At 50.5% G+C, this 27,942-nt stretch overlaps 1 protein-coding gene across 1 annotated transcript; it reads left to right on the top strand.

Moving 5' to 3' along the window:
* Positions 1–13,498: 13,498 nt before the first annotated feature.
* On the top strand, positions 13,499–24,636 carry HPCAL4 (hippocalcin like 4). Its single transcript, XM_032631954.1, has 4 exons — positions 13,499–13,652; positions 19,571–19,740; positions 19,846–20,061; positions 21,407–24,636. The coding sequence occupies exons 2-4, from the start codon at positions 19,579–19,581 to the stop codon at positions 21,602–21,604; spliced, it is 576 nt and encodes a 191-aa protein (XP_032487845.1). The 5' UTR covers positions 13,499–13,652; positions 19,571–19,578; the 3' UTR covers positions 21,605–24,636.
* The last annotated feature ends 3,306 nt before the right edge of the window (positions 24,637–27,942 follow it).

Below are 27,942 nucleotides of genomic sequence, written 5' to 3'. Positions count from 1 at the left end.
GTTTTCTTTGTTTCTATTTCATTTATTTCTGCTCTGATTTTTATGATTTCTTTCCTTCTACTAACTTTGGGTTTTGTTTGTTCTTCTTTCTTTAGTTGCTTTAGGTGTAAGGTTAGGTTGTTTATTTGAGATTTTTCTTGTTTCTTGAGGTAGGATTGTACTGCTATAATCTTCCCTCTTAGAGCCGCTTTTGCTGCATCCCATAGGTTTTGGGTTGTCGTGTTTTCGTTGTCATTTGTTTCTAGGTATTTTTTGATTTCCTCTTTGATTTCTTCAGTGACTTCTTGGTTATTTAGTAGTATACTGTTTAGCCTCCATGTGTTTGTGTTTTTACCATTTGCTTCCCTGTAATTGATTTCTAATCTCATAGCATTGTGGTCAGAAAAGATGTTTGACATGATTTCAATTTTCTTAAATTTGCCGAGGCTTGATTTGTGACCCAAGATGTGATCTGTCCTGGAGAATGTTCCATGTGCACTTTAGAAGAAAGTGTTTTCTGCTGTTTTTGGATGGAATGTCCTATAAATATCAGTTAAGCCTATCCGGTCTAATGTGTCATTTGAAGCTTGTGTTTCCTTATTAATTTTATGTCTGGATGGTCTGTCCATTGGTGTAAGTGGGGTGTTAAAGTCTCCCACTATTATTGTGTTACTGTCGATTTCCCCTTTTATGGCTGTTAGCATTTGCCTTATGTATTGAGGTGCTCCTATGTTGGGTGCATAAATATTTATAATTGTTATATCTTCTTCTTGGATTGATCCCTTGATGATTATGTAGTGTCCTTCCTTATCTGTTGTAAGAGTCTTTATTTAAAGTCTATTTTGTCTGATGAGTATTGCTACTCCAGCTTTCTTTTGATTTCCATTTGCATGGAATATCTTTTTCCACCCCCTCACTTTCAGTCTGTATGTGTCCCTAGGTCTGAAGTGGATCACTTGTAGACAGCATATATACAGGTCTTGTTTTTGTATCCATTCGACTTGTCTGTGTCTTTTGGTTGGAGCATTTAATCCATCTACATTTAAGGTAATTATCGATATGTATGTCCCTATTACCATTTTCTTAATGGTTTTGGGTTTGTTTTTGTAGGTCTTTTTCTTCTCTTGTGTTTCCCACCCAAAGAAGTTCCTTTAGCATTTGTTGTAAAGGTGGTTTGGTGGTGCTGAATTCTCTTAACATTTGCTTGTCTGTAAAGCTTTAGATTTCTCCATCAAATCTGAATGATATTCTTGCTGGGTAGAGTAATCTTCATTGTAGATTTTTCCCTTTCATCACTTTAAATATATCCTGCTGCTCTCTTCTGACCTGCTGAGTTTCTGCTGAAAAATTAGCTGATAATCTTATGGGGAGTCCCTTGTATGTTATTTGTTGCTTTCCCTTGCTGCTTTTAATATTTTTCCTTTGAATTTAATTTTTGTTAGTTTGATTAATATGTGTCTTGCCATGTTTCTCCTTGGCTTTTTCCTGTATGAGACTCTCTGTGCTTCCTGGACTTGGGTGGCTATTTCCTTTCCCATGTTAGGGAAGTTTTCGACTATAATCTCTTCAAATATTTTCTCAGACCCTTTATCTTTCTCTTCTTCTTCTGGGACCCCTATAATTTGAATGTTGATGTGTTTAATGTTGTCCCAGAGGTCTCTGAGACTGTCCTCATTTCTTTTCATTCTTTTTTCTTTATTCTGCTCTTCAGCAGTTATTTCTACCATTCTGTCTTCCAGTTCACTTATTTGTTCTTCTGCCTCAGTAATTCTGGTATTGAGTCCTTCTAGTGTATTTTTCATTTCAGTTATTGTGTTGTTCATCACTGTTTGTTTGTTCTTTAGTTCTTCTAGGTCCTTGTTAAACATTATTGTATTTTCTCCATCTGTGCCTCCATTCTATTTCCGAGATCTTGGATCATCTTTACTATCATTACTCTGAATCTTTTTCAGGTAGATTGCCTATTTCCTCTCCATTTATTTGGTCCTGTAGGTTTTTACCTTTCTCCTTTGTCTGTAACATATTTCTCTGTCATCTCTTTTTTGTTGATGGGTGGGGCTGTGTTTTTGTCTTGCTGGTTGTTTGGTCTGAGGTGTCCAGCCCTGGAGTTTGCAGGCAGTTGGGTGGAGCCAGGTCTTGGTGCCAAGATGAGGACCTCTGGGAGAGCTCACACCTATTAACATTCCCTGGGGCCTGAAGTACTCTGTTATTCCAGCAGCTTGGACTCAGCACTCCCACCACAGGGGCTCAGGCCCAACCCCTGGCCTGGGAACCAAGACCCCGCAAGCTATGCAGCGGGGAGAAAAAAACTGAAAAGAACAAAACAGACAACAACAAAAAAGAGCATAACAATAACAAAGCATAAAAAATAAAATAAAATTAGAAAAGTAAAATTGAAACAACAAAACACAACAGCAAAAAAACATTAGAAAAAAATTGGAAAAGTATTAAAATAAATTAAAAATTAAAATTCCCTGGTGCCTTTGCTATTAGTGTCCTTGCCGCCATGGTGAGTTACATCCAACCCCTGCCTCCCCAGGAGGGCCTCCAAGACCTCTAGGTAGGTCTCTGAACCTGCTGTGTCAGCACCACCTCTGCGTGTGTTCCTTTCACCAGTGTATGCCCCTGAAGCTGACCTGGAGCGCATGTGCCTGCACAGGCTGGCTGGGCCGCTGGCTTCCATGGGTGTGTCTGCAGGGGCCGGCACAGCTGGAGGAGGCTTTGGAGGCGGGTGGTGCTCGGCCCGCCTGGACCCACATGGCCCATGGAGGCTATGGGGGGGTGGCAGTGCTCAGGTCCACTGGGACCCACACGGCCAGAGGAGGCCTTGGCAGGGGTGGGGCTCAGGCCTGGGACCCGTGCAGCCAGAGGAGGCTTTGGCGGTGGTGGGCAAAAATAATCTTTTGATGTTCCCTACTCCTGCCCTTTGTTGCAAAACTCCAATATATCCTAGCTCCCCCCTCACCTCCTCGGAGCAGTTCCATCATGGCTACTTGAGATGCTGTCTCCTGGGTTTAAAGTCCTAAAAATTCCCACTGAATTGTTAGCACAAGTTCATGTGCCCGCTGCACAGTGAAGCCAAACAAACTGAAACATCGGAGTTTGGAGCAGACAAAGGTTCATTGCAGGGCCATGCAAGGAGACAGGTGTCTCATTCCCTAAAAAGCCCCGAGCTCCCGGAAGGGTTTTGGCAAAGCACTTTTAAAAGCAGGTGAGGGGGCTTCCCTGGTGGCGCAGTGGTTGAGAGTCCGCCTGCCGATGCAGGGGACGTGGATTCGTCTGGGAGGATGCCAAGTGCCGCGGAGCGGCTGGCCCCGTGAGCCATGGCCGCTGAGCCTGCGCATCCGGAGCCTGTGCTCTGCAACAGGAGAGGCCACAGCGGTGAGAGGCCCGTGTACCGCAAAAAAAAAAAAAAAAAAAAAAAAAAGCAGGTGAGGGGGGCTTCCCTGGTGGCTCAGTGGTTAAGAATCCGCCTGCCAATGCAGGGAACATGGGTTCGATCCCTGGTCTGGGAAGATCCCACATGCCGCGGAGCAACTAAGCCCGTGTGCTACAACTACCAAGCCTGCACTCTAGAGCCCAAGAGCCACAACTACTGAAGCCCGCATGCCTAGAGCCCGTGCTCCACCACAAGAGAAGCCACCGCAATGAGAAGTCCGCGCACCGCAACAAAGAGTAACCCCCGCTCGCCGCAGCTACAGAAAAGCCTGTGCGCAGCAACAAAGACCCAACGCAGCCAAAAAAAAAAAAGCCAGGTGAGGGAGGTGGGTCAAAGGGTAAGTGATCAGCTCATGCACAGTTCTCTGATTGGCTGATGGTGAGATAACAGGGTGGTGTCACCGGGGTTAACATTATCAGTCCTTAGGCTCCAGGAGGCCTGGGCCCATGTGCTCATGGTCATCAAGTAGTTAACATCTTCCATTTGGTGGGGGTTTTTCACATCTGTAAAACAACTCAGGAAATGTGCATCAAATACTGTTATCTAGCTACTTCAGAGAGGAGCTAAAGCAGAGGATATGGGGGAAGGCCTGTCCCAGGAAGGCCCCATAGGGTCCTGCTCCGTTATAGAATAAAAGATAACTCTCAACTTTTAGACTGTGAATAAATTTTTAGCTGACAGCGTGTTCTGGTTGAATTTCAGTCTCGCCACCACTAATCCAATTCATGGTCCGTAGACTCAAGAGCCAGCAGTGAGCTCCCTACAGGCTCTGCTGGTGAGAGATTTGATCCTAAACCATTCTCTCAGATATGGATGGGCTCTTGAAACATAGTCACATTTGTCTGCTGACTCCCAGCTGGCAGCACGTGGGGTTCCTCTGCAATGGTCCCAGCAAGCCTGCAGCTCCCAATCTTATGTAGTCTCTTTATCTCCAACTTCAAGTTCGGCAGCTGGTGCTGTCCGATCTAATAAGCACGACCTATATGTGATTATTTAAATTAAAATTGATTAAAGTTAAATAAAAATTTTAAATTCTGTTTCTTCATTCACACTAGCCACACTTCAAGTGCTAGTCACGAGTGGCTAATAGCTACCATATCGGATAAGCGATAAGCATGGAGGTAGAACTTTCCCATTGTCGCGAAAAGTTCAGTGGATCAGTGCTGGACTGTGAGATGTGTCTTCCGTAACTCTCAGGAACTGACCACTCCAGGGCACGCTCTTTTCTCTCTCCAATTGGCACTGTCACTACATCATCTCTCCCCGATACCTTTTCCGACATCCTCCTACCCTTGCCGTTGCAAGCACTGAGGCAGGTGATATTATGGGTCAGCTGAGAGAGAACTGACAAATGAGTCAATTCCCCTTCCTGAGTGTGATATTGTGAATTATAATAAGAAATATATATTTGGTCTTCGTTGACAGCACAGTTTCTAAAACGCTTGGAATTTCCTAAATGGGTAGAGAATGGTGTCTTTTGTCATGTTAATGAGGTGACTTCTGGCATGCCCTCGGGTCACCTAAGGACGGGGCTGGTTGCCAGGGGAACCAACCCTTTGGTTGTAGGGTTGGAACTTTCTTTCCCATCCCTTGACCTCCTGGGAGGGGAGAAGGGCTGTGAGGCAGGAGGTAGATGGGCCCCCCAAGGAAAGCAGCTGGAGATTCGTTCCCTGTGGATGGATACTCCAAGAGGAGAATGGCAGGACAGTTGAGAGAGGAGGCTGGGCCCTGCCCAGATAAAAGATAAGAGACCACGTATTTCTCATTCCGGAAAATCAAGGAGACCTCCCTGAGGACACATGCGCAGAAAGGCTCCCTGGAGGTCAAAAGGGGAGGGGGTGCCACCTCATAGTAAATGATGTCAACTACCCATAGTCCTCTTCGGTGGAATCCATCTTGGCTGAGAGATGCACGCACACACATAGGAGGATCCTGAGATATACCAAATACGGACTCTGAACCAGGCAAATCAAAATGATTGGCCAAAGGAAACCTGGAAGAAATGCCCCATATAAGTGATTTAAACTACCACGAGGGCACGACTTTCTCTCTCTCTGAGTCCACCTGTGTGCCCATCCACGTAACTGTACTCTTTTTCCTCCTAATAATTACTTGTTTCACTACTTTCCACCTTTGTGGGAATTCTTTTCTGCAAAGCTGAAGGGCCAGGGCCTTGTCACTGACCACTGGTCAGTGGCTAGGATCTGGTGCTCTGACTGACGAGACCCGACCTCAATCTCTGGCCAGGAACTGAAACCCTGCTTCAAGTCGCTGCAGGGCGAGGCCACCCGAGATCAGCTGGAGGCTGAACTGATCACCAGTTACATAGTCAATCATGCCTATGTAAGGAAGCCTCCATAAAAACCCCAAAATGGAGGGTTTGGAGAGCTTCCAGGTTGGTGAACACTTGGAGGTGCTGGGAGAGTGATGCTCCTGGAAAGGACACAGAAGTTCTGCGCCCTTCCCACATACCTTGCCCCATGCATCTCTTCATCTGGCTGTTCATCTGTATCCTTTATCATATCCTTTAATGAAGTGGTGAACGTAAGTATTTCCCTGAGTTCTGCATGTGGCTCTAGCAAATTAATCAACCCCAAGGAGGGGGTCATGGAACCCCATGATTGTAGCCAAGTGGGATAGAAATTTTGGGTGACGTGGGGACCTACTACTTGTGATTGGCATCTGAATGGGAGGTTCAGATTGGAGCAGGGCTTTGTAAGACTGAGCCCTTAACTGTGGGATCTTACAGGCTCTATCTCCAGGTAGATAGCATCAGAATTGAGTTAAATTTTAAGGCACCCAGCTTGTGTCCCAGAGAATTGTTTTGGTGTGGGGACCAGAAGGGTCAAAAGTGAAGTGTTCTGTGTGAGTGTGGTAGTGATGTGAGAGTAAAGGAGACACACAGGAAAGAAAGACACAGGATGCAGAAAACAGGTTTTTCCTTTATATTGAGGATACCCCAAAACTTCATGAGCTAATTTCTGGGATCCCCCTCCAAGAGCTATCAGGAAGGGAACCAGATGAATACACTCACAAGGAATGAGGGGCGAGGACAGTCTGTCTCCCTTTACAATCATAATCTCCTCCGGTTTCCGTCCTCTTTGTAGAAATCTATTGGGAGGGTAGAGAGATTCTTGGGCTAGTTTTGAAGTTGAGCATCTCTCAGTAAACACTGGAAGAAGGTGGCTGAAACTGCAGTCCTCAGTACTCTGAATTTATAATACCAGCCACTTATCTGCTTGCTCTAACTCTGTTCTCTTCCTACTCTGCCCTCCTCTGTATAGCCTGGAGCTGGAAGCCTGTAATCTACATTTCTTAGACTCCTTTTTCAGCTGGCTTCCCCTTAGGTTTTGCCAATCAGAGGCACTGGTGGGAGTTTGGAAGACAGAAGGGAGAAGCCTTTTTTTTTCTTTCTCCAGCAGTTGTAAGAACAGCAAAAACGATGAGTGGCTGCAGGCTCCTGGGTTCCTGCTCAAGCAGCACTCTTCCAGACGTGGTAGGTGGCTGGCACTCCAGCAGCCTTAGCAGCATGGTGCCCTTGAACTCTAAGTCTGGCAGTGTCAACAGCAGCAGCAAGTGACTTCAGCAAGGGTGTGAGCTCCTGGCTTCCTGCAGGGCAGCAGTGGTGGTGGTTCTAGTAGTGACAGCAGCAGGTGCACCAGCTGCCTTCGCAACGCAATGCACGTGGGCTCCGAAGAGCATCGTCTTCCTTTTCATCCCTCCAGCCCACTGGTGGTAATGGCGTCCCCTAATTAGACATCTCTGGGTAACCTCACTGTCTGTGTTTTGTTCCTAGAGCCCTTCTAACATTTTTGTGTCCAATCTCTTGTATTAAATACACTCTTGGAAATACTAGAATCACTTTTGTTTTCCCTCGTACATGAAAGGAAGCGATATGAGCCATTTCCAGCTTCCTCCATTCTCTTTGCCTTTTCACTGGCTGGAGACCTTAGGAAATGGTAGAATCACAATGTAGAAGGAGCCTCAGTCCCAAATTCCTATAAGGAGAGCCACTCACCAACCTGACACTGACCCTTGACTGTACATAAACAAGAAAACATTTCTATTGCGTCTGAGTTATGGTATGGTTGGATCTATTTGTTAGAGCAGCTTAGCCTCTGCCCCAACAAATATAGCACCTTAACTGTGGTTGACATATTTATGTGAAAATAGTGCTTACTTGTGCCAGGCAGTCTGCCAAGCAATTTATCCTCCTTGAATGCCTCACATAACAAGTCATTCTTCTTCTTATGCCCGAGCCACACGAGGAAAAAGAATTGCAGAGAAGTTAAGTAACTTGTCCAAGGGCTGCCTAACTTGAAAGTCAATGCACTTGAAAGTCTATATAGAGAGCTACTTAGTATACATATATATGTGTGTGTATCCATATCTATATCATCTATTTATTTCCCTCATTAGGTTTGTTCTCTGCTTGCCTCCACTTTCTACCCTCTCTGTGCTGCCCCGGGAGACTGACTTGTGAACTTGCATAACTGGGCTACTTTGCCCTCTGGCTTCTTGTTGTGTTTGGCCAATGGAAGACATGAGTATGAGAATGGCACATGGGAAGAGAAGGGGGTCAGTGTATTTATTCCACCCGCCCTCAGTCTCTCTGTACCAGGCCAGGTGTTGGCAGTGACTCTGTTCCTTTACCAAAGGCTATGGATCCCACTGGAACACTCTCCTAAAGTAACAGCTCTGTTCCCTTTCTCGTCGTGTGAGGCCTAGAAATAGTCATGACTCTCCACTGGCGCTAGCCCCAGGATGCTTGACAATACCTTGCTGATATCTCAACCCTGCCCATATCTGTGTAAATAGTTCCCCCATTGACCTGTCTTAGTTATCTCTTTGAGTACCATCTGTTTCCTGTCAGTACTCTGATAGTATAACTTGTACGTGTTTTTATAATTTAGGAACTTCTGTTGTCCTTGGTAGGAACACCTTCCTTCCCTACTCTGGATACACATCCTTTGGGAAGAGTTGACCTTACCTCCCAGTTCTAGGGGTAGACAAGTGACTCAGCCCTAGCCAATGAAAGCACTGCATCCCCCCGTTTTCAGCAATTGATTCTGAACTTAGCCTGTCCCAAATCAGGCCAATGAGAACCAGCCCAGGATGTTGACTAGATGCCCTGGGGAAGAGAAACTCTCTTCTTTTCTGTGGGACTCCACCTGAAAGGATGTTGGCTAGAGATGATGGCAGATATCTTGCCTTTATATGGAACCCAAGAACAAAATTGACATTGACACGAGTAAAGCCAAGCCCTAGAAAGAGGTCAGATATTAATCACATTGTCTAAGCCCCTGAATCAAGCCACGCCTGAAGTCCACTCTACTCCTGGGGTTTTCCCTTACTGGAGCCACTACATCCTTTTTTTGCTTAGCCCATTGTGGGCTGGATTTTCTGTCATTTGCAACCAAGAGTCATTACCGATAGAGAAATATGACAGACTCATATGAACTTTCTGCAAGCAAACAGAAGTCACCTCTAGATAGCTTAAGTTTCAAAAAAGAGAAAGAAAATAAATTTGGGGGGAGGGATGTGAAATGGCCCACAGAGACAAAGGAAAAGCAGAAGTAGGTCTTGGAAGAGATGTGTACCAAAGTGATCCCTGGGGATTCAGATAGCAGGAATGAACGTACAGTGTCATCAGGGCACTGCTCTGGAATAAACCAGAGCTAATTATCTATCACCTTTGCGTCACCTTACTCAAGATTCAGATTAGCTTGGGAGAGAGAGAGAGAGAGACTATTTAGCCTTACCTGAGTCTCATGCCCAACACTTGCCCATGGGAAGGCGGGACGCCGGGTTGATAGTCCCACCAAGACTGTATACAATGGGGGCTAATTCCCCAAAGCAAAATCGGTTCTAAGTGCTTTGCATATATTAACTCATTTTAATTCTTAGAGTAGCACTTTGAAATAGGTACTCTTATTACTATCCCTATTTTACAGATGAGGAAATTGAGACATAGAGAGATAAAGTAAACTGCCTGTGGTCATACAGCTGGAAAGTGATAGAGCTGGGATGCAAACCCAGGCAGCCTGGCCCCAGGGTCTATACATTTAACCCACTACACTATAGGGCTTCTCCAGCAGAAAGTGAGTGAGGGCAGGGCCAGCCAAAACACAAGGTCCCCTGCAGGTAATGTTCAAGGGAGAGAGTATGGGGAACTTCCACCCTCTCTATTATTCTTTTAGTCACTATGCATTAACAGAAAAAAAAAAAGATTTCTATTTTGGAAATTAAAAAAAAAAAAATCCTGCTTAGCCAATAGAGAAAGGGAGAGAGCCCAAAGCTGGTGATCTTACTCTCTCCCAGCCACTAAGAAGACTATGAAATATCTAGAACCAAGGTGAATTCCAGCTATCACCAGGCTGCACTTGCCAAGGCTGAGGAAACCCAGGGAGCCAGGAAGGCATTATCCATCATAAAGGCACAGTTTAGGACCAACAACAGGAGGAATGCTAGCATTTTTGTGAAGCAAATTGAAGTGGCCACAGCCTGCAAACTTTTGCCCTCACTGAAACCCTGATGGGCTCAGTGTCATCTGTGCCTCATTTTTGGGGTCTCCCACACAGACACACCGTTCCTTCTTCCTTGCATCCTGCCCCACCCTCCTTATTCTGCAGAGCCCACTCCCTCAACATACATAGTAGGTATTGCCAAGCCTGAGAACAGAGAGGCCACAACAAAGTTTCAGAACTTAAACCTCATTCCTCTGGCTTAGCCTTTAGCCGCAGAACAGTGGAAACAACAACTCTTGTTCTGGACACTCTCCTTTCCCAGGAACACAGGACAGTTTGTGGTTAAGACTGTGTGCTCTGGAGTCAGACCTAGGTTGGAATCCCAGTTCTGTCACTAGTGGGCTGTGTTACAACGGGCAAGTTGTCTAACATCTCTGAGCTGCCATCCACTGCCATGAAATAAAGTAATGATACCAGCACTGAAATTCAGTCCCTACATACCGGTACAGCTGGTTGTTAAAACATCAAAATATCTGCAAATTGATTGGTAAATAGCCATAGCCTTGGGTCCCTGCCTCCCTAGCTTCTCTCCTGCCTGCTCCCCTTGATCCAGTAACTGAAGTGTTCACTCTTGGCAGAACAGAGTCCTTGATCTAGCACTAAGGCCAGCATCTGCTCTGATTGGTAACGCTTGTGCCTCCACAGAAATGACCCCTGGCAGAGGTCATTTCTGGGATGATGCAGATAAAGGACTGGGCAGAGTTGTTGCGGGAAGGGGGACCCCTTCCCAGGCCCGAGAGTGGGCTCTTGTCTCACACTTGGAAATGAACTGTCCGAGGAGACACACGTGCTGACACAGCAAGAGACTTTATAGGGAAGGGGTGCCGGGGGCGGAGAGCCGGAGGGTAAGGGAACCCAGGAGGACTGCTCTGCCACGTGGCCCACAGTCTCAGGTTTTAGGGTGATGGGATTAGTTTCCAGGTTGTCTCTGGCCAATCATTCTGACTCAGGGTCCTTTCTGGTGGCACGCACAACCGCTCAGCCAAGATGGATTCCAGCGAGGAGTCTGGGAGGTTGGCAGGACATATGGACTGATCTCTCCTCTCTCCTTTTGACCTTTCCCATATTCTTCCGGTTGGTGGTGGCTTATTAGTTCCATGTTCCTTACCAGGATCTCCTGTCGTAAAATAAGCCATGCAAATTGTTACTGTCTTTGCCTGGCCAGGGCAGGCGGTTTCAGTCAGTGTTTCCCCTAACAAGGGTGTCTGGTACATAGTGAAGCAACTCAGTCAATGCCAGTTGCTATTGCTTTAAACATCGACCTAAAGGGCAGAGGCAGGATCAAGATCAGGGTCTCAAGTATTATAAGCTGGTGAAGATGGGTTATGACTGGCAGTTCAGGAACAGTCACAGGGCCAGGGATGAGTCAAGGGCAAAGCTGTGTGGGTGGTCCTGCCTGAACTAAAGAGCCAGAGCGGGACCAATATATCCTGCTGGGCTTTGTCTTTTTAATGCCTTGGGGGATCAGAAAAGAGTATTCCAATCCAAGGCCCCTCCCGTTGAGGACTTGAATGATCTTAAAGAGAGGCGGTATTGTGTACTGGCAACAAGTCTGGGCTCTGGAGCCAGACTGCTTGGGTTCAAATCCAAGCTCTGCAGCTTTACTAGCTATGTGAACTTGGGCTAGTCACTTAACTGTTCTGTGCCTCACTGTCCTCATCTGTTAAATGGGAGTGATAAAAGTACCTGCCTCGAAGAGTTCTTATGAGAAATAAATTAGACAATACATATACAGTGTTAGAAGAGCATTTGGCACAAAGTAAGCTACCTGTATGTTACCTATTGTTAAGAAGCTCACAGGTGTAGTGGAGCAGTCAGATTCATGCCCACATAATTCTGTCCAGGGTGACAATCTTTCTTCACCCTCCTAGTTGAAACTCTTCCCCTGCTCTCCTGGGCCTCCTGTACCAGCTCCCACATTTTACAGACTGGGAGGCACAGAGAGAGAAGGGTCTTGCCCATGGCCACATGTAGGGTCATTGGCAAAGATGGGATTTTATTTTAGAGTTCCAGAGACCACTTCCAGCATCTCATGCTGCCTCTCCCCACTTCCTCATGCCTTAGATTATGGTATCTGTGAGCAGGGATGAGCTTTTGCCTGTCTCTGGGTCCCCAGGGCCAGGTGCTCAGAACGTGACAGAGTCAGGACTTTCAAACACCTGTCTCTCGTAAATCACCAAACAAAGGGGCCAGAGACGTGCCTGCTAATTGGTGCCCCAGGTATGCTCTCATCCTGCTAGGACCCCAGAGAGAAGACATAGCCTGCAGCTGGGAGGATGGACAGCAAAACAGTTTTCACGGGGAACGGGACGATTTTTAAAGAAAAAGAGAGAACTCCAGTGGCTCCTCCCCAGCGAGCCTGGCCCTGAAGTTTCTGGGATCAGCCAGAGAAACCTAGCCTCCCCTCTTGGCAAGCTGGTCCGCAAGCCCTATTGCGCAGCCCACCTCAACACTCACTCAATTGGCAGAAGCCCCGCCTCCACCCACCCCCCAAGCTCTTCAACATCCGGGCTCAGATTCAACCAATCCCCAGATGCCCCGCCCTACTTTTGTCAGATGGCTAGAAGTGCCTCCCCCGCACGTGGCCCAACCCGAGGCTCTCTGCTCCCCTTTCGCCCCCAGTTTGGAGTAAAAGGATTCCTTCTCATTGCCTTGGGTCAGGAGCTCTCAGCTGCCACTGCAGTTGGGGCTGCCGGGCCCGGCTTTGGGGAGACCCCCAAGTGCGGGGAGGAGGTGTTCCCAGGGCCCTGAAACCTTCCAGACCCACTCAGTGTAAACTGCCTCTGGCTTGTGTCAACATCAGAGGCCGGAGACTGGCGGCTGGGGACAGGCTTCGTCTACGGGACGGGAAGACGGGAGGGTGGGGAATGGAGGGGTTCATGAGGTAGGCAGATCCTTCCGGGGGAGTTTCCGGGAGGCCTCTGGGACTCCGTGAGAAATAAGGAAGGGACGGATCGGAATTAGAGGCTGTGGGGGGCCCACGGCTAGCATGGGGCTAGGTAGAGGCTGGGTACTTTGCCATCCTCGCCCACCCGCCATGGCTTGAGGCGAGTGAAAGTGTTGGGGGAGGGGATGATGCGAAGGCGTGGGCTGCTGACCACCTCATCTCTTCCCTCCCCAACTCAGCTCCTCGTTGCCCTCCTCCGATTTTGGGTGGGATATGGGGTGGGGGGGGACACATCTTGTGACTCATCCTCTTTTCCATCCCCACCCCCGCTGGGGCCCAAGAAAGAAAGGCTTAGAGACTCAGCTTTGGCTCTTCCGTTTCCATAGCAACCATGCGGTTGTTTTTGCGAATCCAATTCAATCGTGGACACTTTTAACCTCAGACGATGGCCCGGGGTCTGAGCCTCAGGACGGGGTACAGATGGGGGCACAGCTCTCCGCTCTTTCCTCGCTACTCTGGGAAGGTCAGGGCGGGCGGGCGGAGCGCTCTCCTGCAGCCGGGCCTCACTGGGCACCAGGTCCCCACCTGAAACCCCGCCTGCCACTCCGCCTCAGCCGACCCAATCAACGCCCAATCTGACCGGGATGAGGCGGGGCTTATGCAAATCGTGTCGCCTCTGAGAGACACATAGTGATACAAGAGCTGGGAGGCGACTCGGGCGCGGACCTTGGGGAACCTGGCCGTCGGCCCGCGAGCCAGTGTCAGTCTCCGCGGCCCGCCGAGGCTCAGAGTCATCCAGCGACCCGGCGAACGGCCTCAGGTAACGTGGGCAGGGCCGGGTGGAGGCCCTTGTCCCTTCCCCCTCCACTCTTCATTCCCATTCCCTCGTCTCCTGCCCCCTGTGATTCATCTCCCTGACCCCTGGTTCCAGCATAGGCGGCAGCATGTGGAGGGCTCGCCCCTGGCCAGGGGACCCCCCCACTCCAGTCCACGCCCCACAGGTCCCAGGGAAGGAGGCAGAGCTGCCTCCTTACCCCCCGAGCAACCACTGCTCTGGCCCCCAATACACAGTCACACGCACACACACACGTGGGTGTGGTGTTGCCGGTGCTAGAGAGGAACCCATCACCCTCCCTCCTTTGCAGGTGGGTAGTCCGCTCACCCCCATGGCAACCTCCCACCTCCACAGATAACCCCTACCCACACCCTACCCGGCCCCACCGGCAGCTCACTGCAGTTCACATCGCAATGTCCCTGCCCCAAAAGACAGCCTCCACCTCCAAAGAGAGCCCACTCCCACTTCACACTGTCCCCTCAGACTGTCCCCACCTCTACCCCTTAAGGTGACAGAGCTCACAGCATACCTGGGGGTGGGAAGAGGCTCACCACCCAGTTCTCCTCCTTGTGACCCTCTCTCAACAGGCCCCCCTGCCCATGGTCTCAGTGCAAGGCAGAGGCCCCATGTTTGGCCTCTTTCACCTGGCTTCAACATAAATCAGGGACACCATTCCCCAGCAGACCATCCATACCTGTCAGTCACCACTGCCAAGGTCCCAGCCTCCTCCGTTCCCCTGACTTCTCACGGCCAAAGCACCAAGTTTTCTCATTCCACCTCTCAAATATCTTTCTAATTCGTACCCTCTCTGGCCTTCTTGCTCCCAGCCACTCCCTCTCTCCTATCTTCCTGTGTCTCAGTAGGGATCGTGCCAAAGCTCCGTGTGGACTGTATTGCTCCTTCCCTAAGGCAGCCTGAACCTGGAGGGCAGAAGAGCTGGGTTCAAATCTTGCCTTTGCCTCAGTTTCTGTTTGACTTTGGCCAAGTCATTTCCCTCTCTGATCCTTCGTGAGATGGGGAACAGGGGCAGGGTGGGCAGGACAGAGAGTGGACTTGATGAGATGATATTGGACAGCCTTCCAACACTGACGCACTCTGGTTCTGTGGTTGATTATGAGAGAACAGGACCCTTTCTCTCTTACCCTGAACCATTAGGACATTTCAGAGAGGAGGCTTTAGTCTTCACCAAAAGGACATTGCTTCTTACCCAGGCCTGGGTATGGGCCAACCCCTTCCCACATACTCTCCAGGCCCAGGCTCCTCCTCAGCAGTTCGGAGTCCCTCCTAGACCATCAGCCCGCATGGCATGGGCAGCTCCAAGGTGGAGGTGCTCAACAGGGCCCACCTTTTGTTTATCATTCCCTGTGTCTCACTAATAAGGAGAGGGAGAAGACCTGGCTTTTGCTGCCATGGCCACTGCTTGGAGAAGAGCAAAGGGAGGAGAGGAAAGAGAAAAATCTCCTGACCAGGGAGCTGTTGTCACCATGGCAACAGTCTCAGCCCCAGCTCCTCTGAAGATGGGTGAGGGTGTGGGATTATTGCCTCCCTCAGCCCCTCCTACCCTCCCTGCCATCTCTGCATTTGGAGCCCACAACCCTGAGTCCTGCCCTCTGAAAGAAGCCTCTGAGCCCAGAAGGGCAGTGGCTTTGTGTATGGGGCAGTGCCAGCTCCTTCACAGCTGGAGGGCAGCTCTCAAGAGGAGCCTGCCCACATGCAGCCAGGCCACAGCTCCAACAGAACATGCCCCCAGTGGGTTCTGGCCTTCGCCTTTCTGCTGATAGGCTCTACTTGACTTTGGGTGAACTCTTCCTTTCCTAGGGTCTGGGTTCCATTGTCTCTAAGTGGGAGCAATGGCAGGAGAACACAGATAAACAAAACAGCCTGACGCCATTCCAAGGAGAAAGAAGGGGGTTCTGCCCCTTGCATATAATCCACAAAGGGACATTCACTGAACATCTGTGTTCCAGATGTGGCCTTTAGGTCTCTGCAGAGCAGTTCTGTGTTGCCACAGAGGGCAGAGTGGCAACCTGTGTGGGGCAGCTACAAGAGGGCAAGTAGGAACAAGGGGAGAAGTACTTTCCTCACTGTCCAAGCTGCTCCAAAACAGACTGGGTTATATCGGGAGGGAATAAGCTCTTTGCCATGGAGCAAAAGTCCTGGAGAACTTTTTCTGGCTCAGACAAGAGTGTAACGCAAAAGTCTCTCCCAAGTCAGGCTCCATTGTGGAATTCTAGAGCAGCAGGTGAGGGTCAGAGAGCTCTGAAGTCTACGCACCTGTGGGGCTCAACTCCATGGGCTCACAGGTTCTCCTCATGTCCAGAATGCCAAGTCCATGCTGCTGACTGTCAACTCTCCAGGCCGGGAGAGGCTGATCATAAGGAAGTGGGCTTCAGTCAGGCCTGAAGGCTGATTATAGCTGCATCCGCCCCGAAGAGAAGAGAGGATATTAAGGAAGATGGAAACAGCTAAGCAATAGTTGAAGTAGGTTCTGGCTGTGAGAAGACTAACTTGAAAGTATGCAATTGTGAGGGGAGCAGTGGGAGGTGAGGCAAGACAGGTGGACACCTTGACACCAGATTCTAGCGGATTCTGGAGTTTCAGGAGCCCATGGGCATGGCCACCCCTAGCCTATATTGTACTTCTGAGCAAAACTAGAAAAGACATTCTCGTGGAGCAGAGGAATTAGAAGGAAAAGCACCCCCTCCAAGGCAGTTGAGCCTACAGGATGGCTTGGCAAGCAGTGCCCCAGCTGGGTTTCAGCCCCCTTGGCTGTGCCCCTAGCCCTGACTATGTGGGGAGAGAGGACATGGTGAAGGTTCCAGGAACACTTCTAAAGAAGGAACAATAGGACTTGGTAGTAAGTTGAACCTAGGGAAAAGGGAGAGGGGAAACTAAGGGTAACTATGATCACATTTCCCCACTGGGATGAGGGACGGAAGGAAGGAAGGGCAATGGAGAGAGAAGGACCATCACGGGTTGAGGGTGAGTCTGGTTGTAGATGTGCTGAGTCAGAGGCGCTGGTGCGCCACCCCAAGGGTCGATATTTCTTGGGTATCAGATACTGTGGCCTGGAGCCACCAAGATGGTCCCACTGAGGTCAAGGGGGAGATCAGAGCTATGGTTTTCCTGGAAGGCAGGTAGGAGTCTGTACTAGACAAGAGTAGCCATGATTTGGAGAGGGTGGTCCAGGCAGGTGGCATGGATTCAGCCTGGGTGTAACTCAGCCAGTTTTCTCCTCTCTCTGGGTTCCAGTTTTCACTAAAATGAGGGGATGATCTTAAAGGGCATCACCAGCTTTGGCCTGCTGACCTAAGAGCACTAGAAGGAATGAAGAGAGATGAAGGAGGAGTCATGTCCTTGGTGGGCCTGGGATCAAATGGGCACTGAGAACAGGTATGGCCCCAGGAGACAGAAAATGGTAGGAAGGCAGCGCAGGGAAGGAGGAGAAAAGGGGAAGGAAGTGAGAGTCACACAGATGCCATCTCACACACACACACACACACACACACACGTGTGCACTCTGGCAGATTTGCAGTCTCATACGCTGATGTGCTCCCACCCACTCCAAGCCCTTTACGCAAACACTCAGGCACATCCCACAGGAGCGGAGGGAGAGGCTCTGCCTTCCCCGTCAGATACTTCCACCCATGGGTTCTTGAGCCCTTAGTGTGCTTTGGGCTGGAGGAGGGGGCAGCTGAGGATGGAGCCTGCCTCCTTCTGCCCATGCGTGTTCCACATGTACCCTTGATTCTGGCCCCAGGGCAGCCGTTTTGGACCCCACAGTTCTAGGTTCCTGAAGATGGCACACCTCCCCCCTCCCTGCCTTCTTCTGGGAGCATATAGGAGTCCTCATTCTCTGGGGTTGGTAAGTGGGAGAGGATGTTGCCACCCCTACTGCTCCTTGATCTGCCTCATGGCCCAGTAGAGGAATCTGAGGCCCAGAGCTATCCTGGAACTCACTGAGGTCACATAGCAAGGGCAGGGGCATGGACCTGACCCATCGCAGATCTAGTTACCTAGGGCGCTCCCAGCAGTAAGGATTAGAAGCCACACTGGCAGGCACTGGGCTGTGGAAGTAGAATTCCTTCTGCCAGCCTGAGGGCTTCCTTTTCCAGAGTGTCTTCATGACAAGCTACCCTGCAGTCGGAGTCTGGCACCCCTCCAAAGAGACTCCAGGCAGGTCAAATTCACCTCCCAGGCCATGTCCTGGGAAACTGGGGCTCTAGTGGGACATTCCTGAATGTCCACTCAGCCTTCCGGGTCTGGTGGGGGCCTCACTCTAGCCAGGCTTCATGGGGAGGGCCTGTACCTCCCTCTGCAAAAAATTCCTTGGGCACAGGCTACTTGAGGGGCTTATGTTCCCACTGGGGACTGACTCTTCATTCTTCCCAAACCTGTTTCTCAGCAACACCACCTCTATCTATTCAGCCCCAAATCTGAGCATTGGCCGCAATTCCTCTGTCCCTCTCACCCCCACATCCATTCAGTCCCCAAGTCCTGCTAAGGCCCCTCCTAACATCTCTCAGTCCATCCACATCCCTCCACCACCCCTACCCTAGTGCTATTGTCTCTCACCTGAACTCTGCAGCAGGACCTCTCTGCTCTCCCTCCTTCCCACACCCAGGTCATCTTGCCCACTGTAGCCAAAGGAAAAATCCTAAAACACATTCCTTCTCTCTGGGTCCCCGGCACCATATCGTAAGCAATCTATAAGTGTTTGTGGAACGAATGTGGTCCTCTTAGCACTTGCTTTAAAACCCCAGGAGCTTCTGTCCCCCACGGGTAAAGGCCAAACTCCTTGGCATGGATTGAAGGCCCTTTACAGTCAGCCGTCTACCTCTTTGACCCAATTATGAGTTAGTGAAGGCTGGCTCATGTCGACTTTATCCCCATCACTGGCACAGGGCCTAGCACACAGTCAACCTCAATAAATGCTCAGGGAATTGGGCTTCCCTGGTGGCGCAGTGGTTGAGAGTCCGCCTGCCGATGCAGGGGACATGGGTTCTTACCCCGGTCGGGGAAGATCCCACATGCCGCCGAGCGGCTGGGCCCGTGAGCCATGGCCGCTGAGCCTGCGCGTCCGGAGCCTGTGCTCCGCAATGGGAGAGGCCACAACAGTGAGAGGCCCGCGTACCGCAAAAAAAAAAATGCTCAGGGAATGAATGAACGAATGAAAAGGAGAATGCAATCAGCGTCATCAGTGCTACCAGCTAGGACTTCTATTTGTACAGAGGAAGGAGGGAGAGAAGTTTCTTGCTGGAGTGGCCTGGAAGGCCTTGAGGAAGAACTTGGGAGACATGCAGGGGGAGCATGTGAGGAACCTGCCTGGCAGGAGAGGAGCCTGCAGAGGTGGGTAGGGGCTGAGTGCGGAAAGCTCTGAATAGCAAGGGGAGGATTAAGACTCTCTTCTACGGGTGTAGGGAGCTATGGAAGGTGTAAAGAGGAGAGGAGAGGATGAAGATTGTAGCATGCAGACTGGTCAGTGAGAAGGAAGAGTGCTGAGACCTGGAAGGCTAGAGATCCTGGTTTCCAGGGGAGGAACCCTGCTGTGAGGAGAGGGGCGGGGCCTGCTGTAGACAGAGGAGGCCCTGTAATGAGGGGAAGCCCCCAGCCCAGTTGTGTGTAGGGGAAGGGGTTGGGGGGGAGGTAGGAGCTCCTGTGGGAAGAGGTGTGGTGAAAGGACACAGCCCAGCTGTAGGAGTTGGGGGTTGTCCAGGGTGGTGGTGAGAGGAGGCGGACCCACCCTGCTATGGAAGGAGGGGTCCTGGTTGTGGGGATGTGGAGTTTGTTACGGGAGGGCGCTGTGGTGGAGAAAGGGAGCCTTGTCCTACAGAGACCTGGGGGAAGGCTGCTGGTGAGGGCCTTGCCCTGGGCCAAACTGAGGGAGCTCCCTGTCCCCTCAGGCCCTGTCATGGGGAAGACCAACAGCAAGCTGGCCCCAGAGGTGCTGGACGACCTGGTTCAAAACACCGAGTTCAGTGAGCAGGAGCTGAAGCAGTGGTACAAGGGCTTCCTGAGGGACTGCCCCAGCGGCATCCTCAACCTGGAGGAGTTCCAGCAGCTCTACATCAAGGTAGGCGGAGCCAGGCACCCTGGGGGGCGGGCCGGATGGGCGGGGGCGGGGCCAGGCACTCTGCGAGGCTGTTGCTGTGCCGCAACTCCAGTGTCCCCGCCTTAGTTCTTCCCCTACGGCGACGCCTCCAAGTTTGCGCAGCACGCTTTCCGCACCTTCGACAAGAACGGCGATGGCACCATTGACTTCCGGGAGTTCATCTGCGCCCTTTCGGTCACCTCCCGCGGCACCTTCGAGCAGAAACTCAACTGGGCCTTTGAGATGTACGACCTGGACGGCGACGGGCGCATCACGCGCCTCGAGATGCTGGAGATCATTGAGGTGCGCTGGGGCGGATCCCAGAGACCGGGGTGTGCTGGGGTGACGCGCTACCTGTCTTCGCTGCGGGGCCCTTCTCTGGCACCACCCTCTCCAGCCACCCTCCACTCAGGCCTCGGGAGCCACCTCGGGACACCCCACCACTCCCCTCCTCCCTCCTCCCTCCTCCCAGGATCCAGTGGGTAGCATTGGTTGGGCGCTCAGTGTGGGACAGGTCTTGTGCTATAGTGCTTTACCCAACAACTCCAGGGGGTAGGTACTGTTAGAAATCCCATTTTACAGATGAGGAGATGAATCAGATGGCGGTTCATGATTCCAGTCTAAGGAGTCTGACTCCAGAGTCTAAGTTCTTAACTCCTTATTATTTCAACAAATGTATACTCAGTGCCTGCCACGTGCCAGGCACTGTCCAAAGTTCTTGGTTTCATGGGACATTCCTTCTAGTGAGAAAATTTAACAACAAAAAAACTTGTGCTGTGTCAGGCAGTAAGTGTTATGAAGAAGGTAAGTAAAGCAAAGTGAGGGGAGAGAGAGCGATGGAGGAAAAGCAATTTTGTGTAAGGTGAAAGGTGAGCAGCGACCTGGATAAGGTGAGGGAGCTAACCACGTAGGTGTCTGGGGGAAGAGTGATCTGTGCATGGGGAACAATAAATGCAAAGATCCGGAGGTTAGACTGTGTTTTCAGTGTTCAAGGAGTGGCCAGGAGGCCAGGGGTGGTGGGAGAGAAGTCAGCAAGGGGAGAGTGGTAGGAAGGGGGTCAGATAGGTAGCCAGGAGTCCATCTCTTAGCACCATAGTCTGGGGTAGAGACTTGACTTTCTTCTGAGTGAGATGGGAGGCCCTTAAGGGCTCTCTCCATTCTCTGTGTGGAATAGGGGGTGGGAGGGCAGCAGAAGTAGGGAGACCAGTTTGGAGACTTCCACAGCAGTCCGGTCAGGAGGGGATGGAGGCAACAACCATGGAGCAGTGGAGGTAGCAGGCAGTGGCTGGTTATTGGACCTATTACAAAATTAAGGCTGAAAAGATTTGCTGAAAGATTGGATATGGGTGTGAGAAAAGGAGAGTCGAGAATGGCATCAAGGCTTTTGGTCTGAACATCTAGAAGAATGAATTTGCTGTTCACTGAGACAGGGCATGCTGGGGCCCGAGCAGGTTGGAGGTGAAGAGTTGGGTAGTAGACATGTTTGGTGTGAGATGCTCATTAAATCGCCAGTCTTAATGACCATTTGTCACCTTCCAGTATCCTCACATCTCCCAGTGTTCTCCGTGCCCACCCCCAGGCCCTTTCGCTCACCCCCAGTCCTCCCTTCCCGTCGTGAGTGTTAACAGCTCCCTCCTCGCCCCACCAGGCTATCTACAAGATGGTGGGCACGGTGATCATGATGCGTATGAACCAGGATGGGCTCACGCCCCAGCAGCGCGTGGACAAGATCTTCAAGAAGATGGACCGGGATAAGGACGACCAGATTACACTGGAGGAGTTCAAGGAGGCGGCCAAGAGTGACCCGTCTATTGTGCTGCTGCTGCAGTGTGACATGCAGAAGTAGAGGCTGGTGAGGGGCAGGGCCCCTGGCCGGAGGGGCGTGGCCACCTCCCAACCCAGTGACCTCTGGTTGGCCCTTGCCCAGGGGGAGGGGGACTCCAGCCTCACTCTCTGGCCCACCCACCCCTCTGCCCAAGTCCTTGCTCCCCTCAATCAAGATCCTTGAGGGACCACCTAATTCTGGAATAGAGACAGATCCTCAGGTATCCTGTGGTCTAGCCCCAGCCCCAGTCTTGGCCCAGAATCAACATCCACTGGGCATAGGGGAGTTGGTTTTTGCATCGAGGTGCAGGGTGAAGGAGGGGGGCTGGGTTCTGCTTTGAAATTCTGTTCTTCCTGGGATTGTGCTTTATAGGATGTGGTCCCACAGACCCCGGTTAAAGGGCCAAATTGGGTCTGTCCTTTGCTGAGGACCCAGATCCCTTAAAGGTGGTCTGTGTCCTGCCCCCACGACTCTACCTGGCCCCTCTGGCCCCAGCCTTTGGAGTGTTCATTCAGTCCTTTCTTCAGCTAACATTTATTGAGCACCTGTTCAGTGCCAGGCGCCTCTAGGTGCTAAGGCTATGGTAGTTTACAAGACTCATTCTGTGCCCTCCGGCAGCTCGTAGGGTAGTTAGTGGTCAGGGTCTCAGACAGGGAGGTTGAGCACGGGTGAGCAGAGGGTGCGGTGAGGCTGGTTAGTTTGAGAGGAACTATTAAATCTTTCTGCTCAGCTCCCCACAGAGCTGCAGAAGGATGAAATGAAAAGTGTTTGGAAGTCTAGGAACCACGTCGGGGGAATTTTAAGAAAAATTGAAATTTATGTAATACCTATATTTTTAGGACCCTTTAAAAGAGCTAAAATCATTTTATTAATTGAGGATATTAAAACATACTTTATATTACTTGGTTTCTTGTAAAATGATTAAATGAATACAGAAAATGCTAATTTTCAGGGGGAAAAAAGAACTGAGAAAAAAGAGAGACAATATCACCCAACTTACCAGATGACACTTTTTCTTATCAGGCTAAGTCCTGAGCTGTCACACTTAGCACTTCCTGCTGCTTCCTCTTTGATGATCTTTTTCAATTCAGTGAGCATGTCTCTGCTGTGCACTTATTCTGGTTAGGTGCTGACTTCAGAAACAGAGAACACAAGGTTTGCCAAGAGTGAGACAAGTGTAGTTCCCACATCTGGATTTGGTCTAGTTTAAGGATGGGCTTATTCTTTCACTGCTACAGAAGCAGACAGAGCTAGAAGAAGAGGACCAGCCGGCCGCTGTTTTGGCTGCCAGGCTGCATGTATGGACCAAATGCCTAAAAATGTGCTGGGCATGCTCCACTGAAAGGCTTTTTCTAACCCCAAATCCTAAGTCCACCAGGTAGTTCATCATCTTCCAAGTGCACTGGCTTTGCTTTCCAATTTTGGATCCATGAGCTATACAGCTGCATGCTTTGAATGCCAGAAAATTAATCTTGCTTCTTCATCAAGTCTTTCACTTTACTTTCTCCTGTGCTTGTAATCAGAAATTAACTTCAATGTGCAGTGACAGTGGATTTTCCCTTGAACTGCTGGTGAAAATAGTCTAGTACACAGGTGCTGTCAGCCCAGGGTGGGAGCTGGGAATGATTGCTGGGTTGGGGGGCGTGGGGTTGTATCTTCAAGAAAGAGATGCAGCATATCTCTTACTTTTGAGTGCTCACCTGTCCTCCCTCTCTGCAGGTGGAAACTCTTGGGGATGCCGACCTGTGGTCTCAAATTCTATTAGACTTTCCTTCTTGCTGCCCTTAGGGGTGGCAAGTCCGCTGGGTTGCCACCCTCTTTTTATCCTGCCAATGACCAGCCACATGGTAAGACTGGGGAATTCACATCCTTGGGCGGTAAGCAGCAAGTTTTTATCCAGTAATGTCTCAAGGGATGTTTCATTGCTCTCAGGAGCTGGCCATTAAGTGTGTCTTGTGCTGTCAGTCAACGCCAGAGGTACATAGGGATTCAACAGCCCAGCTCAGCTGAGACTTCCAGTGGAAGGCTTTTACAAAGTGGGGTTCCTGTCCCCCCAGCGTTGACTCTAACCTAACTCACAATCACACAGAACTTCATGGCTTTCGAAGGCTTGCATCGACCCCTCTCATTCTATCCTCACAGCCTAGGGAAATAGGAATTTTCATTCCATTTCTCCAGATGTGGAAGCTGAGGCACAGAGTAGAGTTCCCTGTGTGAGATCACAGCCAGGAGGTGGCACAGTGCCGAGACTTGAACCCAGGGCTCTACAAGGGTTTCTTCCCTTCAGAGCGTCTTCCCTCCTCATTCCTCTGACTCTGAGTTGTACAGAGATTGACTGTAGGACAAGCTAAGTTGGTTTTGGTCTTTTACAAGCTTCCTGCTAAGAAGTTTCTGAGGCTGTGGTCTTCCATAAAGAAATAGGAGCTTGATTGAAGTCCGCACATTTTCAAGCGTCTTATTTTCTATTTCTGGGCAGCTCTGCTAACAGGTCAGTGCTGTCCTAGGAGACCTCTCTGACTCAACCCGGGAAGCATCTTTCACTGTCTTTATTATCTTCCTCCCTGAGAGAACTGTTTTGATTTTTCCTAGATGGTGGGCAAGTCCTACCCATGAAGGCATGTTTGATCACTCCAAGCTTCTGGACATATACCCATGGGTGATCTTTGACGGTCAGGCCAAAGATTCTCAGACATCTCAGCAGTGTGAACACGTAATGCCAGGCTGGGAGCTGGGACCACCATCTTGCTGATGGGAAGGGCCAGAGGCAAGCCAGACCTTGCTCCCACTTACTCCTGGATGTCCCCAGGGACTGTGTGCTTGGGAATTCCTGTGGTAGAGCACCAGCCTTGCCTTGAGAAGAGAGGCAGGCCTCCCATCCCTGCTGCTGCAGCTAAGAGGGACTTGCCACAGAGCACAGGGTTAGCGGAGACTGAAGTATGACTCGCCTAGACACAAAAATATACAGACAGTTAAAATGCTGAAATATTTAAACTCCCTTTTGAAGTTCTGTATCTTCTTGCAGCAACTCTGAATTACAAGGTCCCCAAATCTGCCTTCTAACTGTATTTTGTCTTTATTCATCCTTTGGGGCTAATTGAAAGGGGGCCCTTATTTCTTATCTCTAAAAGTCACCACCAAGGGCAACTTCAGATGGCCACTCTAGTCTTCTGAGCTGTACTCAAGATTATATGACTTACGTTTAAATCAAAAGTTAAGAAACAGGAAGCCCATAAGCAAAGGCACTGAATCTTTTCCTGATAATGGCAGAGTCCCTAGAGGTAGAAATTCATCCTGCTGCAAAGAGAGAGAAGGAGGAGAGTGGAAAGGAGGGAAAGGGAGAGAAGAAGAGAAGAAGCTGGGCAGGGTAGAAAGCTGACACTAAATATTTTTACACAAAAATTTACTAAAGCAACAAATATTTCCTGAAGATCCACCCTGGGTGAGGCTTTGTGCTGACTTTAGAGATCACTGTGGGGGCATCAATACATTTCTTACATATTTTATTCATCCGTTTTGAGAAAAAAAATAATTCAAATATGCAATTGAAAAGTCTCAGAAAAATATGGAATTTTTTTCCTGAACTTTTCAGCGTTTTCTTTTACCTTTGCCAGAGTGTTGGGGGCAGGACTGGACCTCCAGGGTGTATGGCCCTTCCTGCTTTGGTGGAGGCTGCAGGAGAGTGGAGGCCTGGAGAAGCAAGGGGAGCTGGGTGGCAGAAGGGGGGCCTCCCAACTCATTCTCCAGCGTGGCCCCCTGTCCCCTTCAGATGTGCTGCTCCAGGCTGTGCCTGCAGTGAATGTCCTCAGTGTTCGACCCTGTGCTGTGTGGTGTATTTTTTTTTTTTTTTTCACTGACAGTGAATAAAAGGTGTGACCGTACCGAGGGCTCCTTCTCTTCCCTAAGCTGAGATAGGGCTGGGGTGAGGGGAAACGGGGAGAAGAGGCCTGAGGGAGCTCACACAGTGGGGGAACCTCAGCATCCTCCTTGGGGCTGGGGTCCTTGTTCTAGGTTACGTGGAACAGAGACCCACACGAGCTAGTTCAAAGAAAGGGGTGAACAGATTACAAGGGACCCTAGAGATGGAAATTCAAGGATGTCTGCGCCTCAGGAGAACTGGGACTGTCATTGGGGCCTCTGTCCTCTCACCTCTGGGCCTGCCGGTTCTCATCCCTTTGGCAACATTCACATCTGTGCTCTCTCTTTAATTTCTCTTCAGACATCCATGGTTTCCCAACACAAAGTGGCTGCATCTCCAACTCTGTATCCAAACTCACCAGCGACTGACAATTCCCTTCTGTGTCTCTTAATCCAGTTCTCAAGAGAAAGAATCTGATTAGCTTTTGGTGGGAGCCCATGGTCCGTTCATCGATGGCCAGACCAGAACTGATTTGCGGGGTCTGTGGGCAGAGCAGTTCCCCCATAAGGGAGCTAGTGGCAGGAGACCTTGGACTCAGTTTCTCCTTGTGTCCAGTGGAAGGCATCGTGAGAGCCCAAATGAGTGGATAGTGGGCAGCGGGGAGAGAGGCTGAGAGCCAGGATTACAAGTAGTCCATCTGGGGCTCTTGGCACGAATTAGGAAAAGGTGCCCCTTTGAGTGTAACAGTCCCATAAGCATTCAGCTCGGCCAATGGATGGCACCTTTGGGCTAATGAGGAAAATATACCCCTTTTCTGAACAAATACAGCCTTGTCATGCCACGATGCACAGCTTGGCAAGTGGCAGCCAGCCTGGATCTCAGCCTCTACCTGCCCTCCTGGTCAAGGGTACTGTGTACTGCAGACACTGTTCCACCATCCACCAGAGCCCAGAGCCCTGAGACACCCTACACTGACCCAAATGTGGTGGGGTGGGGATGGGAATCGGTGGTGAACTGTTTTTCTCAGAACGCCCCCCCTAAAGCCAGAGAAGAGCTGTTCTCTGCAGGGAGTCCGGGGCGGGGCGGGGCGGGGTGGGGGGGGGCAGGTGCAGTGGCAGCTGGAGGTGCGTGCTTCCTCCTGAAACGCTCAATTACTTTTGCAAGGGTTTTCTCAAGGACGCTTGGAGGGGGCCAGCTCCCTTGACAGGAAGCAATTAGGACAGAGGAATAAGGCTGACCTGGCCTCAGGGCAACCATGAACCTAAGGAGGTGACTCAGAAGCCTGAGAACTGGTGCGGCCGGGTGGGGGTGGGGGGCTGCTACTTGCAGCTGAAACTACACTGAGGGGAAAGGGAGTCTAGTTCCTGCCTGTCTTGAGGTCACAGGTCAGTCCAGCTTCCCCTTTCAAGTTTGCCCTCTGGACTGTCTGCCCCTAAGGGACCAGAGTGATCTTCCTAAAGCACCAGTCTGACTATGTCAACTCTCCAATGCCCCGCTTCTTCCCTCAGTATAATAAGCTCCTTCGAAGTCCCTCACAGCCCTGCATGATCTGTCCCCTGCTGACCTCAGAAGTCTGCTCTAAGCCCCACCTCCCGCTCCTGCACTTGAGTCACCCTGAATTGCCCTCCGTTTCCCTAAGGGATCTCTTAGGCCTCTGTGCCTGTGCGCAATCCATTGCCCCTCCCTGGGCCACCCATACCCCTGTCTCAATGATCTCCTCCTCTGTGAAGCCCTCCCAGACCTCAAACAATTGGCCCCTCATGTGTACACAGTCCATCATAGTAACCAAAGAGCTTCCCATGTGATTCCCTGTCAGCTGAGCTGAACACACGTTTAAGTCTCTGTTTAAAAAAGAAAAAAAAGACAGGAAATGAAGGCTCAGAGAATGGATGGTAAGGCTGGGATCTGAACTCAGGTCTCCTAACTTCAAGGCCACTGCTTATAGTGCCTCCTCATCCTCGGGAGGGAATCCAAATCTAGATGTGAAAAGGGAGGTAACAAACCTTGAGCTCTGGGCATCAGAGGAAGGGAGGGTCTTGCCTGGGGCGGGGGGGCCAGGAGGTAGGGGAGGAGAAGGGGAGGGGGACAGGTAAAGGATGAAGGGAGGCTTCATGGAGGAGGTGGCTTCCACCCCTGGTCTTGCCGAAGACCAGCCCACAGGGGGAGCAGTTCAGGTGCGGGGATCCTGAGTCCTCTTCAGATGGGCTTCGCCTGCCACAGGGAAAGATGGGTCTCAGCTCACACTGTCCCAGGTTAATAACCCCAGAGAATACAGAGCCCAAATCTCCCAGCATCCCTGTACAAGAGTCCGGCGCAGCTGAGGTCGCATCCCCGTTGTGGCTCAATCACTGTGTCCAGGGAAATAGAGTTATGTGACTGGGCGGCATCGCATGCCTATTCCTGTGACCAGGGAGGCAGGGCCTGTTACTAGGAGGAGACGGTGGGAAAAGTTGCCAGTCAAGCAAATCCAATAGCCACCACCTTTCTGAGGGGCATTTGTTGA

The sequence above is a fragment of the Phocoena sinus genome, chromosome 1, assembly GCF_008692025.1.
Source record: "Phocoena sinus isolate mPhoSin1 chromosome 1, mPhoSin1.pri, whole genome shotgun sequence".
In the NCBI taxonomy this organism is placed as follows: Eukaryota; Metazoa; Chordata; class Mammalia; order Artiodactyla; family Phocoenidae; genus Phocoena; species Phocoena sinus.
Note: the sequence above shows the minus strand (reverse complement) of the source record. Positions and strands in the feature narration are given on the sequence as shown.

Excerpts from the sequence above, each read along its gene's own strand:
- HPCAL4 (XM_032631954.1), top strand. The coding sequence starts at position 19,579 with ATGGGGAAGACCAACAGCAAGCTGGCCCCAGAGGTGCTGGACGACCTG. Across the intron at positions 19,741-19,845 it reads TCCAGCAGCTCTACATCAAG|TTCTTCCCCTACGGCGACGC; the intron begins GTAGGCGGAGCC and ends TCCCCGCCTTAG. Across the intron at positions 20,062-21,406 it reads AGATGCTGGAGATCATTGAG|GCTATCTACAAGATGGTGGG; the intron begins GTGCGCTGGGGC and ends TCGCCCCACCAG.